The 17,630-nt window shown below is 47.1% G+C and overlaps 1 protein-coding gene across 1 annotated transcript in view; it reads right to left on the minus strand.

Annotated features, from left to right (window-relative positions):
• Positions 1–17,630, minus strand: part of LOC140481859 (dynactin subunit 1-like) — a 148,036-nt gene that overhangs the window by 123,288 nt on the left and 7,118 nt on the right. Inside the window, 3 exon segments of the mRNA XM_072578436.1 lie at positions 14,759–14,804; positions 14,807–14,839; positions 16,320–16,565. Coding sequence (XP_072434537.1) covers positions 14,759–14,804; positions 14,807–14,839; positions 16,320–16,565 — 325 coding nt within the window.

The following is a 17,630-nucleotide window of genomic DNA, read 5'->3' on the forward strand; positions in this document are numbered from 1 at the left end:
GTTAGATAAGGTTCCCCACAGTAGGCTATTGTACAAAATGCGGAGGAATGGGATTGTGGGAGATATAGCAGTTTGGATCAGTAACTGGCTTGCTGAAAGAAGACAGAGGGTGGTGGTTGATGGGAAATGTTCATCCTGGAGTCCAGTTACCAGTGGGGTACCGCAAGGGTCGGTGTTGGGTCCACTGCTGTTTATCATTTTTATAAACGACCTGGATGAGGGCGTAGAAGGATGGGTTGGTAAATTCGCATACTGGATTAGTGGTCCTGGAAGAGCACAGCAGTTCAGGCAGCATCCAAGAAGCAGCGAAATCGACATTTCGGGCAAAAGCCCTTCATTAGGAATAAAGGCAGTGAACTTGAAGCGTCGATGGAGTTGTGGATAGTGACGAAGGATGTTGTAGGTTACAGAGAGACATAGATAAGCTGCAGAGCTGGGCTGAGAGGTGGCAAATGGAGTTTAATGGGGACAAGTGTGAGGTGATTCACTTTGGTCAGAGTAACCGGAATGCAAAGTACTGGGCTAATGGTAAGATTCTTGGTAGTGTAGATGAGTAGAGAGATCTCAGTGTTCATGTGCACAGATCCTTGAAAGTTGCCACCCAGATTGACAGGGTTGTTAAGAAGGCATACAGTGTTTTGGCTTTTATTAATAGAGGGATTGAGTTCCGGAACCAGGAGCTTATGCTACAGCTGTACAAAACTCTGGTTTGGCCACACTTGGAGTATTGTGTACGGTTCTGGTCACCGCATTATAAGAAGGATGTGGAAGCTTTGGAAAGGGTTCAGAGGAGATTTACTGGGATGTTGCCTGGTTTGGAGGGAAGGTCTTACGGGGAAAGGCTGAGGGACTTGAGGCTGTTTTCGTTAGAGAGAAGAAGGTTGAGAGGTGACTTAATAGAGACATATAAGATAATCAGAGGGTTAGATAGGGTGGACAGGGAGAGACTTTTTCCAAGTATGGTGACAGTGAGCACGAGGGGTCATAGCTTTAAATTGAGGGGTGATAGATATAGGACAGATGTCAGAGGTCGTTTCTTTACTCAGAGTAGTAAAGGAATGCTTTGCCTGCAACGGTTGTAGATTCGCCAAGTTTAAGTGCATTTAAGTCGTCATTGGACAGGCAAATGGACGTACATGGAATAGTGTAGGTGGGATGGGCTTCAGATTGGTATGACAGATTGGCACAACATTGAGGGCCGAAGGGCCTGTACTGTGCTGTAATGTTCTATGTTCCACACAGATAGTCGCCTGAGGCGGGAATTGAACCCGGGTCTCTGGTACTGTGAGGCAGCAGTGCTAACCACTGAGCCACCGTGCTGCCCACAAATTCTGTGTCTATTTGGATACAGAACTGGTTCAAAAGGTAGAAGATACCCATCAGGATGGCCTCATCTGGGATCATGGGCTCATTTCAAACTGCAGGTGACCCCACTAGACTACACAATCACTCTTGCATGCTCTCTCTCTCACACACACACACCCTGCCCCGAGTTACGCACACATGAAAACACACACATATATACTCTCTCTCCCTCAATGTGTGTGTGCACACACACACCCACCCAACCCCCCTTCGGGGTGAACTTTGATGTGCAGAATTGTATTTCCAGCCACATTTTATTTTGTTCAAAAAGCACATAATCTGTAGGCAGTCAGTCCATGTAATAGTTTATAAATTCCTATTTTAGAAATAGAACCAGTCTGACTCAAGATTGGGATACAGATAGACTTGAACCTCACACCTTTAATACATTGTCTGAGCTGTGATGTCATTTTTTTTCAGTAAAACCTCAAGTTATCTTGAGAATGTGATTTGAAAGTAGTTCTGGGGTTTAGATATTAATGAACTGAAACCTGCAACCCATTCTAAAAGATGAAAGACTTAACAATAATCCAGGTTTGTTCAATAAATCGCATCAGTTGCATGACACTGTGATCTTTTGCTGTAAATTCTGTGTCTATGATCCTGCTCCACATGATGAAGGAGCAGCGCTCCGAAAGCTACTGCTTCCAAATAAACCTGTTGGACCATAACCTGATAGAACATAGAAAAGTACAGCACAGAACAGGCCCTTGGGCCCACGATGTTGTGCAGAGGTTTAGTCCTAATGTAAAATATAGTAACTTAACCTACAGTCCCCACAACTCACTGCTCTCCATGTGTATGTCCAGCAGTCGCTTAAATGTCCCCCAATGACTCTGCTTCCACCACCACAGCTGGTAACGCATTCCATGCATTCACAACTCTCTGCGTAAAGAACCTACCTCTGACGTCTCCCCTATACCTTCCTCCTAATATCTTCAAACTATGACTTCTCGGACCAGTCAATCCTGCCCTGGGGAAAAGTCTCTGGCAATTGACTCTATCTATGCCACTCTTTATCTTGTATACCTCGATCAGATAATGTTGTGAGATTTTTAATTTCGAAAATACAAGAGAGGGGGTGGTGGTGGAGGGTTGTTTTTCAGACTGGAGGCCTGTGACCAGCAGTGTGTCACAAGGATCAGTGCTGAGTTCACTGCTTTACATAATTTATATACATGATTTTGATGTGAATGTAAAGGGAGGTATGTGTATGGAATGAGCTGCCAGAGGAAGTAGTGGAGGCTGGTACAATTGCACAACATTTAAGAGGCATTTGGATGGGTATATGAATAGGAAGGGTTTGGAGGGATATGGGCCGGGTGCTGGCAGGTGGGACTAGATTGGGTTGGGATATCTGGTCGGCATGGATGGGTTGGACTGAAGGGTCTGTTTCTGTGCTGTACATCTCTATGACTCTATGACTGTACAACACCACCGTTTGGTGGCCAATATCTGCCTCAGGTTTGCTGCAGTACTTCAACGAAGCTCAACATATGTTTTAAGAACAGCACCTCATTTTCTCTTGCAGATCCTGCAGCCTTCTGTACTCCATATCGAGTTTAATAACTTAGGGCTCGAACTCTCCTATATCCTAGCCCCCTAGCCCACACCCCAGGCCTTGTTATCACACAGTCTGCTCTCACACACTTCTCATTGACAGTCACTAACAGTCCCTACTAACAGCTATTCACCCTGTCAGCCAGATTGTTATCCACTCCTTTCGCTGTCCAACTGTTCTCTCTCTTTAGGCTCGACCCCCACCTCCTGATTGCCTTCTTACCCCCCCCTCCCATTCTATCTGCTGCATGTAAACCAACATTTTCCTCACAACCATTAGTTCTTAGAAAGGATCACCAGATCCCAAATATTAATTCTGATTTCTGTCCCCAGATGTTGCCTGACCTTTGCCTGAAAATCAAGGGATAGAGAGTTTGATAAAGAAAAAGAATGAACAGAGCATTAAAATCTGAGCAGGACCTTCAAAAGCATGGAATGTTTGTAGGGAGGGGATTGTTTAAGATAATAAATTAGGAGGTCAAAGAGTGGCCACAAAATATCTTGATCAGATAGCAAAGAGGAAAACACCAAAGTATTTTATATGGATTCTATTTGGAAGAGGATTACCAGGAAACAGTGGGGCCAATTAGAGACCAAAGGGGCAACCTGTGCTTGGAGCACGAGGGTGTGGGTGAGCTCTTAGATGAATATTTCTCATCCGTATTCACACAAGGGGAAGGACATTGTAGCCAGATGAGATGGTGAGGTTATACAGCATGTTGTGATCAATAAGGAGGAAGTATTAAATATTTTAGCAGCCATAGAGGTGCATTAATCGACAAAGCCTGATGAGATGTGTCCCAGGATGCTGATATTTAATACCATGCTGGCCACAAGTGAAGTGCTAGATGACTGGAGGATAGGTAATGTGGCTCCTTTGTTCAAGGAGGGCAGCGAGGATATGCCAGGGAATTACAGAGCACAAAGACTGACAGCAGTGAGAGGGAAATGATTGAACAATTTTCAGAGACAGGATGAATCATTGATTGGAAAGGCAGGGACTGATCAGAGATAGTCGGAGGAGATCCTGTTTGATTAATTTAATGGAGTCATTAGAAAAAATGACGGAATATATTGGTGAGGGCAGTGCAGTTGAAGTGGTTTACATGGACTTCAGTAAAGTCTTTAACAAATCCCACATGGAAGGCTGGTTCAAAGTGTTATAAGCCCATGGGATCCAAGGCAAGATGGCAAACTGGATCCAACACTGGCTCCAAACAGGAGAGAAAAGGGAATGGGATTGGGATGTTTCTGTCATTGTATAGAACACAGAACTGTCCAGCACAGGATCAGGCCCTTCGGCCCACAATGTTGTGCCAACCATGACGTCAAATTAAACTAATCCCTTCGGCATGCCTTTGTGCATATCCCTCTATTCCTTGCATACCCATGTGTTTGTCTAAAAGTCCCTTAAATGCCCCTATCGTACCTACCTCCACCACCACCCCTAGCAGTGCATTCCAGGCACCTAATATCCTCTGTGTAAAGATCTGGTCCCTCTCCTCTCCTTTAAACTTTCCCCCTCTCACCTTAAGTGCCCCCTAGTATTAGACATTCCAACTCTGGGAAAAAGATTTGACATCAACCCTATCTATGCATCTCAATTTTATAGACTTCTATCAAGTCTCCCCTCAGCCTCTGCCGCTCCAGGGAAAACAACCCCAGTTTTTTCCAGCCTCTCCTTACAGCTCATACCTTCTAATCCAGGCAGCAACCTGGGAAACCTCTTCTGCACCTTCTCCAACACCTCCACATCCTTCCTGGAATGTGACTACCAGAACTGAACACAATACTCAAGTGTGGCTGAACCAAAATCTAATAAAGTTGTAACATGACATCCTGACTCTTGTATCAATTTCCCAACCAATAAAAGCAAGCATGCCATACACCTCCTTTACCATCTTACCTACCCGCCTGGCCACTTTCAGGGAGTTATGTACTTGAACCCCAGGATCCCTCTGTACAGGAATGCTGTTCAGGGTCCTGCCATTAACTGTAAACTTTTTCTTTATGTTTGATCTCCCAAAGTGCAGCACCTCACACTTAACCTGATTAAACTCTGTCTGCCATTTCTCTGCCCATATCTGCAACTGATCTATATCCCACTGTGTCCTTTGACAAACTTCTGCACTACCCACATCTCCACCAAACTTTGTATCGTCTGCAATCTTACTAACCCACCCACCTATATTTCCATCCAAATCATTTATATATCACAAACAGCAGAGGTCCCAGCACGGATCCCTGCGGAATACCACTAGTCACTGACCTCCAGCCCAAAAATCTGCCCTCTGCCTTCTATGGGCAGGTCAATTCTGAATCCATGCAGCCAAGTCACTGTGGATCTCATACATTTTAATCTTCTGGATGAGCGGACCATGAGGAACCTTGTCAAAAGCCTTACTGAAATCCAAGTAAATGACATCCACTGCTCTACCCTCAATCAGGCTGACTACAGTTTAACATTCAACACTATTATCCCCTCAAGACTGATTACTAAACTTAGTGATCTTGGACTAAGTCCCACTTTCTGCAAGTGGGCAGCAAGGTGGCACAGTGGTTAGCACTGCTGCCTCACAGCGCCAGAGACCCGGGTTCAATTCCCACCTCAGGCAACTGTCTGTGTAGAGTTTGCACATTCTCCTCGTGTCTGCGTGGGTTTCCTCCAGGTGCTCCAGTTTCCTCCCACAGTCCACAAATGTGCAGGCCAGGTGAATTGGCCATGCTAAATTGCCCGTAGTGTTAGGTGAAGGGGTAAATGTAGGGGAATGGGTCTGGGTGGGTTGCTCTTCGGAGGGTCAGTGTGGACTTGTTGGGTCAAAGGGTCTGTTTCCACACCGTAAGCAATCTAATCTAATCTAAACTGGATCCTCAGTTTCCTGACCCACAGGCCACAGTCAGTGAAGATTGGGGACAATATTTCATCCTCACTAACACTGGAACCCCCCCCCAGGGTTACTCAGCCCCTCACTGTACTCACTGTATACCCATCGTATTGCCAAATACCAGACTTTAACCATTTACAAGTTTGCTGATGACACCACCATAGTCAGTCGAATCTCAGTGGCGACAAAACAGACGACAAATGGGAGGTGGGAGACCTGGAAAATGGTGTACTGAGAACCTCGCTCTCAATGTTGGCAAAACCAAGGATCTCATTATTGACTTTTGGTGGGATGTTACTCATGTGCCCCCTACACATTAACAGCACAGAGGTGGAATGAGTAGAGAGTGTCAAACTCCTGGGAGTGGTCATCCACAACAAGCTTTCTTGGACTTTTAATGTGGACGCACTGGTTACAAAAGACCCAACAATGTCTCTTCTTCCTCAGGCAGCTGAGGAAATTTGGCATGACGGTGAATACCCTTGCCAACTTTTATACGTGCGCCATCAAGAGCATTCTGTCTGGATGTATCATTACCTGGTATGGCAACTGTACCATTCAAGATCGGAGACAGTTACAGAGAGTGGTGAATTCGGCCCAGACAATCACTAAGGGCAACCGCCCATCCATAGAATCCTGGGTGAAGTCCTGATGTAAAGTACTCAGTTAGGATCTCACCATTCTCCATGTCCTTCTCCTGAGTGAACACTGATGTACAGTACTCAGTTAGGGTCTCACCCACATCCCTCCTTCTCCAGGGTGAACACTGATGTAAAGTTCTCAGTTAGGGTCTCACCCACATCCCCCATGTCCTTCTCCTGGGTGAACACTGATGTAAAGTACTCAGTTAGGGTCTCACCCACATCCCCCATGTCCTTCTCCTGGGTGAACACTGATGTAAAGTTCTCAGTTAGGGTCTCACCCACATCCCCCATGTCCTTCTCCTGGGTGAACACTGATGTAAAGTACTCAGTTAGGGTCTCACCGTCCCCCATGTCCTTCTCCTGGGTGAACACTGATGTAAAGTACTCAGTTAGGGTCTCACCATCCCCCATGTCCTTCTCCTGGGTGAACACTGATGTAAAGTACTCAGTTAGGGTCTCACCCACATCCCCCATGTCCTTCTCCTGGGTGAACACTGATGTAAAGTACTCAGTTAGGGTCTCACCCACATCCCCCATGTCCTTCTCCAGGGTGAACACTGATGTAAAGTTCTCAGTTAGGGTCTCACCCACATCCCCCATGTCCTTCTCCTGGGTGAACACTGATGTAAAGTTCTCAGTTAGGGTCTCACCCACATCCCCCATGTCCTTCCCCTGGGTGAACACTGATGTAAAGTACTCAGTTAGGATCTCACCATCCCCCATGTCCTTCTCCTGGGTGAACACTGATGTAAAGTACTCAGTTAGGGTCTCACCCACATCCCCCATGTCCTTCCCCTGGGTGAACACTGATGTAAAGTACTCAGTTAGGGTCTCACCCACATCCCCCATGTCCTTCTCCTGGGTGAACACTGATGTAAAGTACTCAGTTAGGGTCTCACCCACATCCCCCATGTCCTTCTCCAGGGTGAACACTGATGTAAAGTTCTCAGTTAGGGTCTCACCCACATCCTCTGGCTCCAAACACAGGTTCCCTCCTTTATCCTTGACCCGTCCTCTCCTCTCCCTAGTTCTCTTCTTTTGTTTAATTAATCTATCGAATACCTTGGGATCCTCTTTAACCCTGCTCACCAAGGTCACTTCATGACCCCTTCTTGCTGTCCTCATTCCCTGCTGGTGTTCCTTCCTGCTTCCTTTATATTCTTCATGGGCCCTGTCTGATTTTAGCTTCCTAAACCTTACATGTGTTTCTCTTCCCCTTTTGACTAAATTCTCAGCCTCCCTTGTTCTCCAAGTGTCCCTGAACTTGCCATCCTTGTCCCACCTCCTTATTGGGACATGCTGGGCCTGAACTCTCATCAGCTGGTCTTTCAATATGTCAAATGTAAAAATTTACTCAATTTCTCCTCATAGGACAGTGCAGCCTTCCAGTGATCGTCCACAAGACCCAGGAGCAGACTGAGGCCACTCAGCCCATCGGGTCTGTTCTGCCATTCGATCATGGCTGATAGGTTTCTTCACCCCATTCTCCTCCCTTCTCCCCCATAGCCCTGATCCCTTTACTCAGCAGGAACCTCTCTAACTTTACCTTAAATACACTCAATGACCTGTCCTCTGCATCAATGAGTCCCACAGATTCCCCACCCTGTGGCTGGAGAAATTCCTCTCCGTCCCTTCACCCTGAGGCTGTGCCCTTGGGTCTGAGTCTCTTGTTTGGATAGAACCACCTTTTCCACACCATCCACTTTATCCAGGCCCCTCAGGATTCTGTTAGCTTCAATCAGATTGCTCCCCGTTCGCCTCATCCGAGACTCCATCAATTACAGACCAGAGTCCTCAACCAATCTTCATAAGGCAAGCCCATATGACAGGAGCATTCTTGTAAACCTTCTCTGGACCCTCTCCAAGACCAACACCTTCTTCCTTCCATACAAAACTGCTCACAATATTCCAAATGTGTCTGACCAAGCCTTTGCAGCCTCAGCAGTCCATCTCTGATCTTATATTTTTGCCCTCTTGAAATGAACGCTAATATTGCATTTACCTTTCCAACTGCCATCTGAACCTGAAGAGAATCATAAACCCAAGTGCCTTCTTGCTGCAGATTTCAGAGGGTCTTTCCCCATTGAGACAGCAGTCCATGCCTCGATTCTCCCTAATAAAGTGTATAACCTCACACTCTGTCACAGTGGACTCCATCTGTCATTTCTTTGCCCAGTCTCCTAACCTGTCCAAGTCCTTCCTAATCTCCCCACTTCCTCCACATTATCAGCCCCTTCAACTGTCTTTGTGTCAACTGCAAGCACAGCAACAACGCCCTCCGTTTCTTTGTCCAGCTCGTTCATGTATATCATGAATAGTGTGGTGCCAACACAGGCACGTGGGGAACTCCCCTGGCAGAGACTCCAACCAGCCGGGAGTTTCCCCTGAGTCCCATGGATTCCAGCTTTGCCCGGGCTCCTCGATGGCACATGCAGCCTTGATGTCAGGGCTGTCCCTCTCCTCTCCCCTCCCCTCCCCTACCCTCTGAAATCCAGCTCTTTTGTCCATGTTTGACCCAAGGCTGTAATGAGGTCAGGAGCTGAGTGACCCTGGGGGACCCCAAACTGGGCAGGTCACTGAGCAGGTTATTGCTGAGCAGGTACTGCTTGATAGCTCTGTTACTGACCCCTTCCATCACTTTACTGATGGGATGGAAATTTGCCGGGTCAGATTGGTCCTGTTTTTTATGCACAGGACATTCCTGGGTAATTTCCCACATTGTTGGATAGATACCAGTGTTGTAACTGTACAGGAGCAGCTTGCCTAAGGGAGCTGCAAGTTTTGGAGCACAAGTCTTCAGTACTGTTGCTGCAATCTTGTCAGGGCCCATAGCCTTTGCAGTAACCAGTGTCCCCAGCTGTTTCTTGTTATCATGTGGAGTGAATTGAATTGTCTGGAGACTGGTGTCTGTGATGCTGGGGATCACTGGCAGAGGCTGAGATGGATCATTCACTTGGCACTTCTGACTGAAGATTGTTGTGAGTGCATCAGCCTTATCTGGGCTGGGCTCCTCCATCATTGAGGATGGGGATATTTGTCAAGCCTCCTCCTCCAGGGAGTTGTTTAAACATCCACTACCATTCACAACTGGATGTAACAGGACTGCACAGCTTAGATCGGATCCACTGGTTGTTGGATCACTTAGCTCTCTCACTTGCTGCTCATGCTGTTTGCCATGCAAGTCATCCTGTTTGGTAGCTTCACCAGGCTGACACCTCACCTTCAGGTCTGCCTGGTGCTGCTCCTGGCATGCCCTCCTGCACTCTCCATTGAACCAGGGTTGATCCCTTGGCTTGATGGTAATGGTTGAGTGGGGGATATGCCGGGCCATGAGGTTACAGATTGTGCGGGAGTACAGTTCTGCTGCTGGTGATGACCCACAGTGTATCATGGATGCCCCATCCTGAGTTGTTAGATCTGTTTGAACTCTGTCCCATTCAGCAGGGTGACAGTGCCTCACAACACGATGGAGGGTATTCTCAATGTGAAGGTGGGACTTTGTCTCCACAAGAACAGTGTGATGGTTGTCTGTATATTAAAAGCAGGACAATCCAATCCGGCCAATTACCATTCCATCAGTCTGCTCTCCATCATCAGTATGAGTACAGGAGTTGGGAGGTCATGTTGCGGCTGTACAGGACAGTGATTAGGCCACTGTTGGAATATTGCGAGCAATTCTGGTCTCCTTCCTATCGGAAAGATGTTGTGAAACTTGAAAGGGTTCAGAAAAGATTTACAAGGATGTTGCCAGGGTTGGAGGATCTGAGCTACAGGAAGAGGCTGAACAGACTGGGGCTGTTTTCCCTGGAGTGTCGGGGGCTGAGGGGTGACCTTCTAGAGATTTACAAAATTATGAGGGGCATGGATAGGGTAAATAGACAAAGTCTTTACCCTGGGGTTGGGGAGTCCAGAACTAGAGGGCATAGGTTTAGGGTGAGAGGGGAAAGATATAAAAGAGACCTAAGGGGCAACTTTTTCACACAGAGGGTGGCACGTGTATGGAATGAGCTGCCAGAGGACGTGGTGGAGGCTGGTACAATTGCAACATTTAAGAGACATTTGGATGGGGATATGAATAGGAAGGGTTTGGAGGGATATGGGCCAGGTGCTGGCAGGTGGGACTAGATTGGGTTGAGATATCTGGTCGGCATTGACGGTTTGGACCGAAGGGTCTGTTTCCATGCTGTACATCTCTGTGACTCTATGATGGAAGGGGTCAGTAACAGCGCTATCAAGCAGCACCTGCTCAGTGACACCCAGTTTGGGCTCCCCCAGGGTCACTCAGCTCCTGACCTCATTCCAGCCTTGGGTCAAACATGGACAAAAGAGCTGGATTCCAGAGGGGAGGGGAGGGGAGGGGAGGGGAGGGGAGGGGGACAGCCCTGACATCAAGGCTGTATCTGACCATGTGCGGTATCAAGGAGCCTGGGCAAAACTGGAATCGATGGGCATCAGGGGCAAACACTCCTCTGGTTCGAGTCAAACCTGGCACATAGGAAGATGGTCATGGTTGTGGAAGGTCAGTCATCTCAGCTCCAGGACATCTCTGCAAGAGTCCCTCAGGGTAGTGTCCTAGGCCCAACCACCTTCAGCTGCTTCATCAATGACCTTCCCTCCATCATAAGGTTAGAAATGGGGATGTTCGCCAATGATTGCACAGTGTTCATCACCATTCACGACTCCTCAGATACTGAAGCAGTCCGTGCTCAAATACAACAAGATCTGGACAATACCCAGGCTTGGGCTGACAAGTGACAAGTAATATTCACGCCTCACAAATGCCAGGGTATGACCATCACAAATAAGGGACAATCTAACCACTGCCCCTTGACATTCAACAGTATCCCCCACTGTCAACATCATTATCATTGACTAGAAACTCAACAAGACTCACCACATAAACACAGATGCTATAACAGCAGGACAGAGACTAGGGATACTGCAGCGAGTAACTCCCGTCCCGACTCCCCAAAGCCTGTCCACCATCTACAAGGCACAAGTCAGGAGGATGATGGAATACTCCCCACTTGCCCTGGATGGGGGCAGCTCCAACAACACTCAAGAAGCTCAACACCATCCAGGACAAAGCATCCCGCTTGATTTGCACCACATCCACAAACATCCACTCCCTCCACCACTGATACGCAGTAGCAGCAGTCTGTGTTATCTACAAGATGCACTGCAGAAATTCACCAAAAGATCCTCAGACAGCACCTTCCAAACCCACGAACACTTCCATCTCGAAGGACAAGGGCAGCAGATACATGGGAACACCACCCCCTTCAGGTTCCTCTCCAAGCCACTCACCATCCCGACTTGGAAATATATCACCATTCCTTCAGTGCCACTGGGTCAGAATCCTGGAATTCCCTCCTTCAGGAACATTGTGGGTCAACCCACAGCACATTAACTGCAGCAGGTCAAGGCGGCAGCTCCCCCCACCTTCTCAAGGGGTGATTAGGGACGGGCAATAAATGCTGGCCCAACCAGTGACACTTACAGCCCACAAAATGAATAGGTAACAAGAAAAACTTCTACCGATACTGTCATGGATAGCTGCACCTGCAGCTGGTAGACTGGCAAGGATGCCAAGCCTCTCAGTGGTGGGACATTCAAATCCACCATCCAGAGTACATTCTGTGTCCTTGCCACCCTCAGTGCTTCCTTGGAGTATTGTTCAACATGGAGGAGCCAAGGGAAGGCGGTATGTGATCATCAGCAGGGGGTTTCCTTGTCCATGTTTAACCTTCAGACACAAGACTTCATGGGGTCTGGAGTCAATGTTGAGGACTCCCAGGGCAACTCCCTCCCGACTGTATCCCATTGTGCTGCCCCCGTCTGCTGGGTGTGTCCTGCTGGTGGGACAGGACCTATCCAGGGATGGTGATGGTGGGATCTGGGATAGTGTCAAGGTGACATGGTGACTCAGTGGGTTAGCACTGTTGCCTCACAGCATCAGGGTCCCATGTTCGATTCCAGCCTCAGGTGACTGTCTGTGTGGAGTTTGCACATTCTCCCTGTGTCTGCGTGGGTTTCCTCTGTGTGCTCCGGTTTCCTCCCACAGTCCAAAGCTACTAAGGTGTTATGCCAAGTTGCCCTGTAGTGTCCAGGGATGTGCAGGCTAGGTGGATGTACCATGGAAATGCAGGGTTACAGAGATGGGCTGGGATGCTCTTCAGAGGGAATGCCTGCTTTCATACTGTCAGGATTCTATGGTTCTATGACTATGTCAGGCTTGATTTTGATGGGATTGGATTTATTATTGTCATAGATATGAAGATACAGTGAAAAGTGTTGTATTGCGCCCCAACCAGACAAATTATATCTTACATCAGGGTAATAGAACAAAATGCAGAATACAGTGTTACAGTGACAGAGAAAGATCATCTCTAATATTCGAGAGGTCCATGCATAACATCGGGGAAGATGCTGTTCTTGAATCTGTTGGTATGTTTTCACACTTTTGTATCTTGTGTGTGACAGCGGAGGATGGAAGAGCGGCCGGGCTCATTGCTGAAGTTGACTGCTTTCCTGAGGCAGTGAGAAGTGTAGACACAGTAGAACGTTACTCTGTCATGGAGTGGACTCTGCCTTCACAGCTTTGTACTTTCTTGAGGTCTTGGGCAATACCACTTGCCATACCAAGCTGTGATGGATCCCAACAGAATACTTATCTGTGAGACATCATTCCTGATTTTAGCACTAGCCCCCAGCTGTTAAAAAGCAGAAGTGTGCAGAGTCAACAGGGCTATTTCTGCCAATATCTACTCCAGTGTCGAAACAGCTGCCTGGTTTTCTATCCAGTTTCATTTCTTTGTTCAGACTTTGTTGAGACAACTGAGTGATTGGCTCGACCCACATTGCAGTGGGTCTGGAGTCACACGTAAGGATTGCAGATTGGTTTTACTGGAGGATATTGGTGAACCAGATGGGCTTGTAAATGCCTCCACCATTTCCTCAGGCAACTCATTCCATACAGGCATCACCCTTCACTTGAAAAGGTTGCCCATTATGTCTGTTTAAATCTTACCCCTTTCACCTTAAATCTATGCCCTCTAGTTCTGGACCCCATTACTCTGGGGAAAAGACCTGGATTACTTACCCTATCCATGCCCCTCATGATTTGATAAATCTGTATAAAAGTCACCCCTCAGCCTCCGACACTCCAGGGAAAACAGCCCCAGCCTGTTCAGCCTCTCCCTATAGCTTAAATCCTCCAACTCTGGCAACATCCTTGTAAATCTTTTCTGAACCCTTTCAAGTTTCACAACATCTTTCCGATAGGAAGGAGACCAGAATTCCACACAATATTCCAACAGTGGCCTAACCAATGTCCTGTACAGCTGCAACATGACCTCCCAACTCCTGTACTCAATACTCTGACCAATAAAGGAAAGCATACCAAACGCCTTCTTCACTATCCTATCTACCTGCGACTCCACTTTCAAGGAGCTATGAACCTGCACTCCAAGGTCTCTTTGTTCAGCAACACTCCCTAGGACCTTACCATTAAGAGTATAAGTCCTGCTAAGATTTGCCTTCATGATGACCATGTTACCAAACTAAACTAGGTCTCCCTGCCTGCACTTAGTTCATATCCCTCCAAATCTTCCATAACTATCTTCACTGTCCACTACACCACCATTCTTAGTGTCATCCGCAAACTTACTAATCCTGCTTTCTACATTCTCATTTAAGGCATTTATATAAATGTCAAAGAGAGGACCCAGAACTGATCCCTGTGGAACACCACTGGTAATAGATCTCCAGTCCAAAAAACCCTCCATCATCATCCTGTCTCCTGCCATGAAGCCATTCAGTTGGCAGCTCACCCTGAGTCCCATGTGATCGAACTTAACTGATTAGTTTACCATGCAGAACCTTGTCGAAGGCTTGACTGAAGTCCAAGTAAATCATGGTTACCCCTCTGCTCTCACCAATAATCTTGATTGTTTCCTCAAACAAAAAAAACCTCAATCAAGTTTGAAAGACTCAATTTCCCTTGCAGAAACCCACAGTGACTATCCCTAATCAATCCTTGCATTCTAAATGCATATAAATCCCATCTTTCAGAATCACTTCCAACAACTTACACATGAGCAAAGTCAGCCTCGGGTTTCTCGCTCCCAGGCTGCTTCTTAAACAAAGGTACAACATGAGCCACTCTCCAGTCATTTGGCACCACAACTGTAGTTCGAGATGATACGAATGAGCCCAAACGTACTCAGTTCTCCATTGACTTTAACATTAATAATTAACAGAACAGAGCTTTCCAGTGTGTAACCTTGAGAAAGAATCTCCTACCTCGCTTCGGAACCTTTGAAGAAGAGGGGTCCTGTGGGGTTTCAGGGAAGTGGTGTCAGCACTATCCTCAACAACCTGAATCTGAAACAGAAGCAGAGATATCAGGCCACAGCTGACACCAAACATTTCCATTCAGTTCATCTCTAAACTTCAACCACTCATCCCAAATCCAAAAAAACAATGTGTTGCACACGCATGGGAAGGTGCTGAACATAGTGTTACATGGCACAGAAACAGACCTTTCAGTCGAACTAGGATTTCTTTTTGGAACTCTCTCCAAGTTAATAACATGCTTTTGATAGCAGGGGGACCAGAACTGTACGCACTATTCCAATCATGGCTTCACCAATATTCTGTACAACCTCAGCTTGACGGCCCAAATCCTATAGTTGAAGAGTGTAGTGCGGGAAAGGCACAGCCAGTCAGGCAGCATCAGAGGAGCAGGAGAATCGACGTTTTGGGCATTAGCCATCCTCCAGGCAATAAGCCCTAAAGCTGGAAGGCAAACATGCTAACTACCTTCCTAACCACCCTGTCTACCTGTGAGGGCCCTTTCAAAGAATTATTGGGGGGGGGGGGGGGGGGGGGGGGGGGGGGAGAACAGGGTGGGGAGGAAAGAGACTGGGTGGAAGGGACAGGGCAGGACAGAGGGGGGGCACAGAGCTTGGCAGTGCTATTGTTATTGACCCATCCCCTCCCCACACCTCAGTCAGTTGTGATTCAATTTACAAACATGGAGGTGGTTACTTGAAGCAGAGAACATTTAAGTTGCGTTGTGTGATAGCTCCAGGAAGAAACAATCAATCAGATTTTCCAGACTGGCTGTTGAAGTCAAATTAAAGCCATCAAGGTGTAAAAGAAATGGATTTTCTCCAACACAAGCTATGCTTTTGGGTAATGTCCTTTTTAAGCCTCATTCCTTTTGCTGAGTAAGTCTCTTCCTCATTGTTAAACAGAAGCTTAATATTGCATTCTTACGGTTTAGTGAGAGACCACCATTTCAAAGCCAAAATAAAAACTGATCTATCAAGCCAGAATTTCGTTCGCGATCTAACTCCTTGGGTCATTGCATCAGCTTCAATTACCAATTTCCAGCCCCACTGAGAAGGACAAAGGGCAGCAGATACATGGGAACACCATCAGCTGCAAGTTCCCCTCCAAGGCCCTCACCATCCTGATTTGGAAATATATCACCGTTCCTTCACTGTGGCTGGGTCAAACTCCTGGAATTCCCTCCCTCAGGGCACTGTGGGTCAACCTACAGTGCATGGACTGTAGTGGTTTCACAAAGCACTCCCCCACCACCTTCACCAGGGGAATGGTGGGGAGCAATATATCGGAGTACAGCCAACAGTGTCCACATCCCTTGAATAATTAAAAACAAGCATCGACACAGCCCCACCATGACATAAACCACACCCCAGTGCAGTAACCCTTGCTGAATTCATGCGTACAGACAGCCACTACATGCACCCATTCTAAATGCAGGCATATATAGGCCCAATCGTCCCTGCAATTTCAAACAGCCCCCTCAAAACCACGATAACATGAAATACAGTACCTGGGACTGGCGAACAAAGATGCCATGGTTCTCCTCACAAGTGAAATATCGCTTGCCTTGCACTGTGCCATCATTTTTACCTTTGGCGTCATCCAGAATGACTCCAACCCACTTGCCAGAGGCAAACATTGTGGCACCCACATAAGCGACAGTACCACGATGTCCCTTCCCAATCACTTCTACACGTGAGCCCACCTTCAGGGGCTTGCCAGCTCCTGCCTCACCACTCATTCTGCTGCTGCTCGTCTGTGAAGAAAAACATAATAGTGATTAACAAAAAGAAGCACCAAGTGAGTGAGTGAACGTGTGTGTGAGAGAGTGAGTGAGTGAGAGAGAGAGAGAGAGAGAGAGAGAGAGAGAGAGAGAAAAATAAAACCAAAACGTGCCTGAGTGAAGGAAATCTAGAGAACCACGTTGTGGGCCGGAGCTGCCAAAACAAATTCTTGTTAGGAGATCCAAGTACCAGGTAGAGTCAGACAGCATGACATACACTTAACTGTTGAGAGATTAAATAATGCTCTGAGTATCAGAGTTTTGGATACGAGTTCCCACCACCACAAGGCCAGGAGATCTGGCCCAGCACCAGCAAAATCACTGAAACCAGGAGATTCAGCCTCAGCTATTTACAGCAGCTCAGTGATCTCTGCTGCTGGGAGAATGCTGAAATCTATTGCAACAAAGGTTCATTGTTACTTCCCTGCCGAAGCTATCATGTGGTTGTTGCTGATTGCTTATTAAAGATAAACCCAGAGAAAGTTCCCAGCATCCCATTCTGCCTGATGACAGCGAGGCAACTCCCCTGACCAGACCAGCCACACAGCCTTCAATCATATCATAATCACAACATTCTCACTGTTTGCAATTCAAACAAGTCCCACATCCTCAAATATCACACTTTATTACAAAATGAGTGTGCTGAGAGGGTCGGTCAGCGATTCTATCTCAGCCACAGAGTGTGTAACAGAGACAGCAGAACACAACCCTCAGAATCACACAGCTGCTGCACACAGACAGCTGCCATTTGACCAACAGTGTCTGCACTGACTCCCCAAGTGGGCATCTTGCTCTGTACCATTCCCCTTTCTGTTTCAGCCACAGGCAAATGCTTCATTTACTTATTAGTTCAAATCTCTCCCCTCTCACCCTCAATTCTTTTGTGAAAGCGAACAGCTTCTCCTATTCTATTTTGTCAAGGCGTCTCCATATTTTCAAAACTTCAGTTCAACCTTAGAACATGGAACATTGCAGAGCAGTACAGGCCCTTCGGCCCTCGATGTTGTGCCAACCTGTGAAACCAATCTGAAGCCCATC

The sequence above is a fragment of the Chiloscyllium punctatum genome, chromosome 1 (genome assembly GCF_047496795.1).
Source record: "Chiloscyllium punctatum isolate Juve2018m chromosome 1, sChiPun1.3, whole genome shotgun sequence".
NCBI classification, from domain to species: domain Eukaryota; kingdom Metazoa; phylum Chordata; class Chondrichthyes; order Orectolobiformes; family Hemiscylliidae; genus Chiloscyllium; species Chiloscyllium punctatum.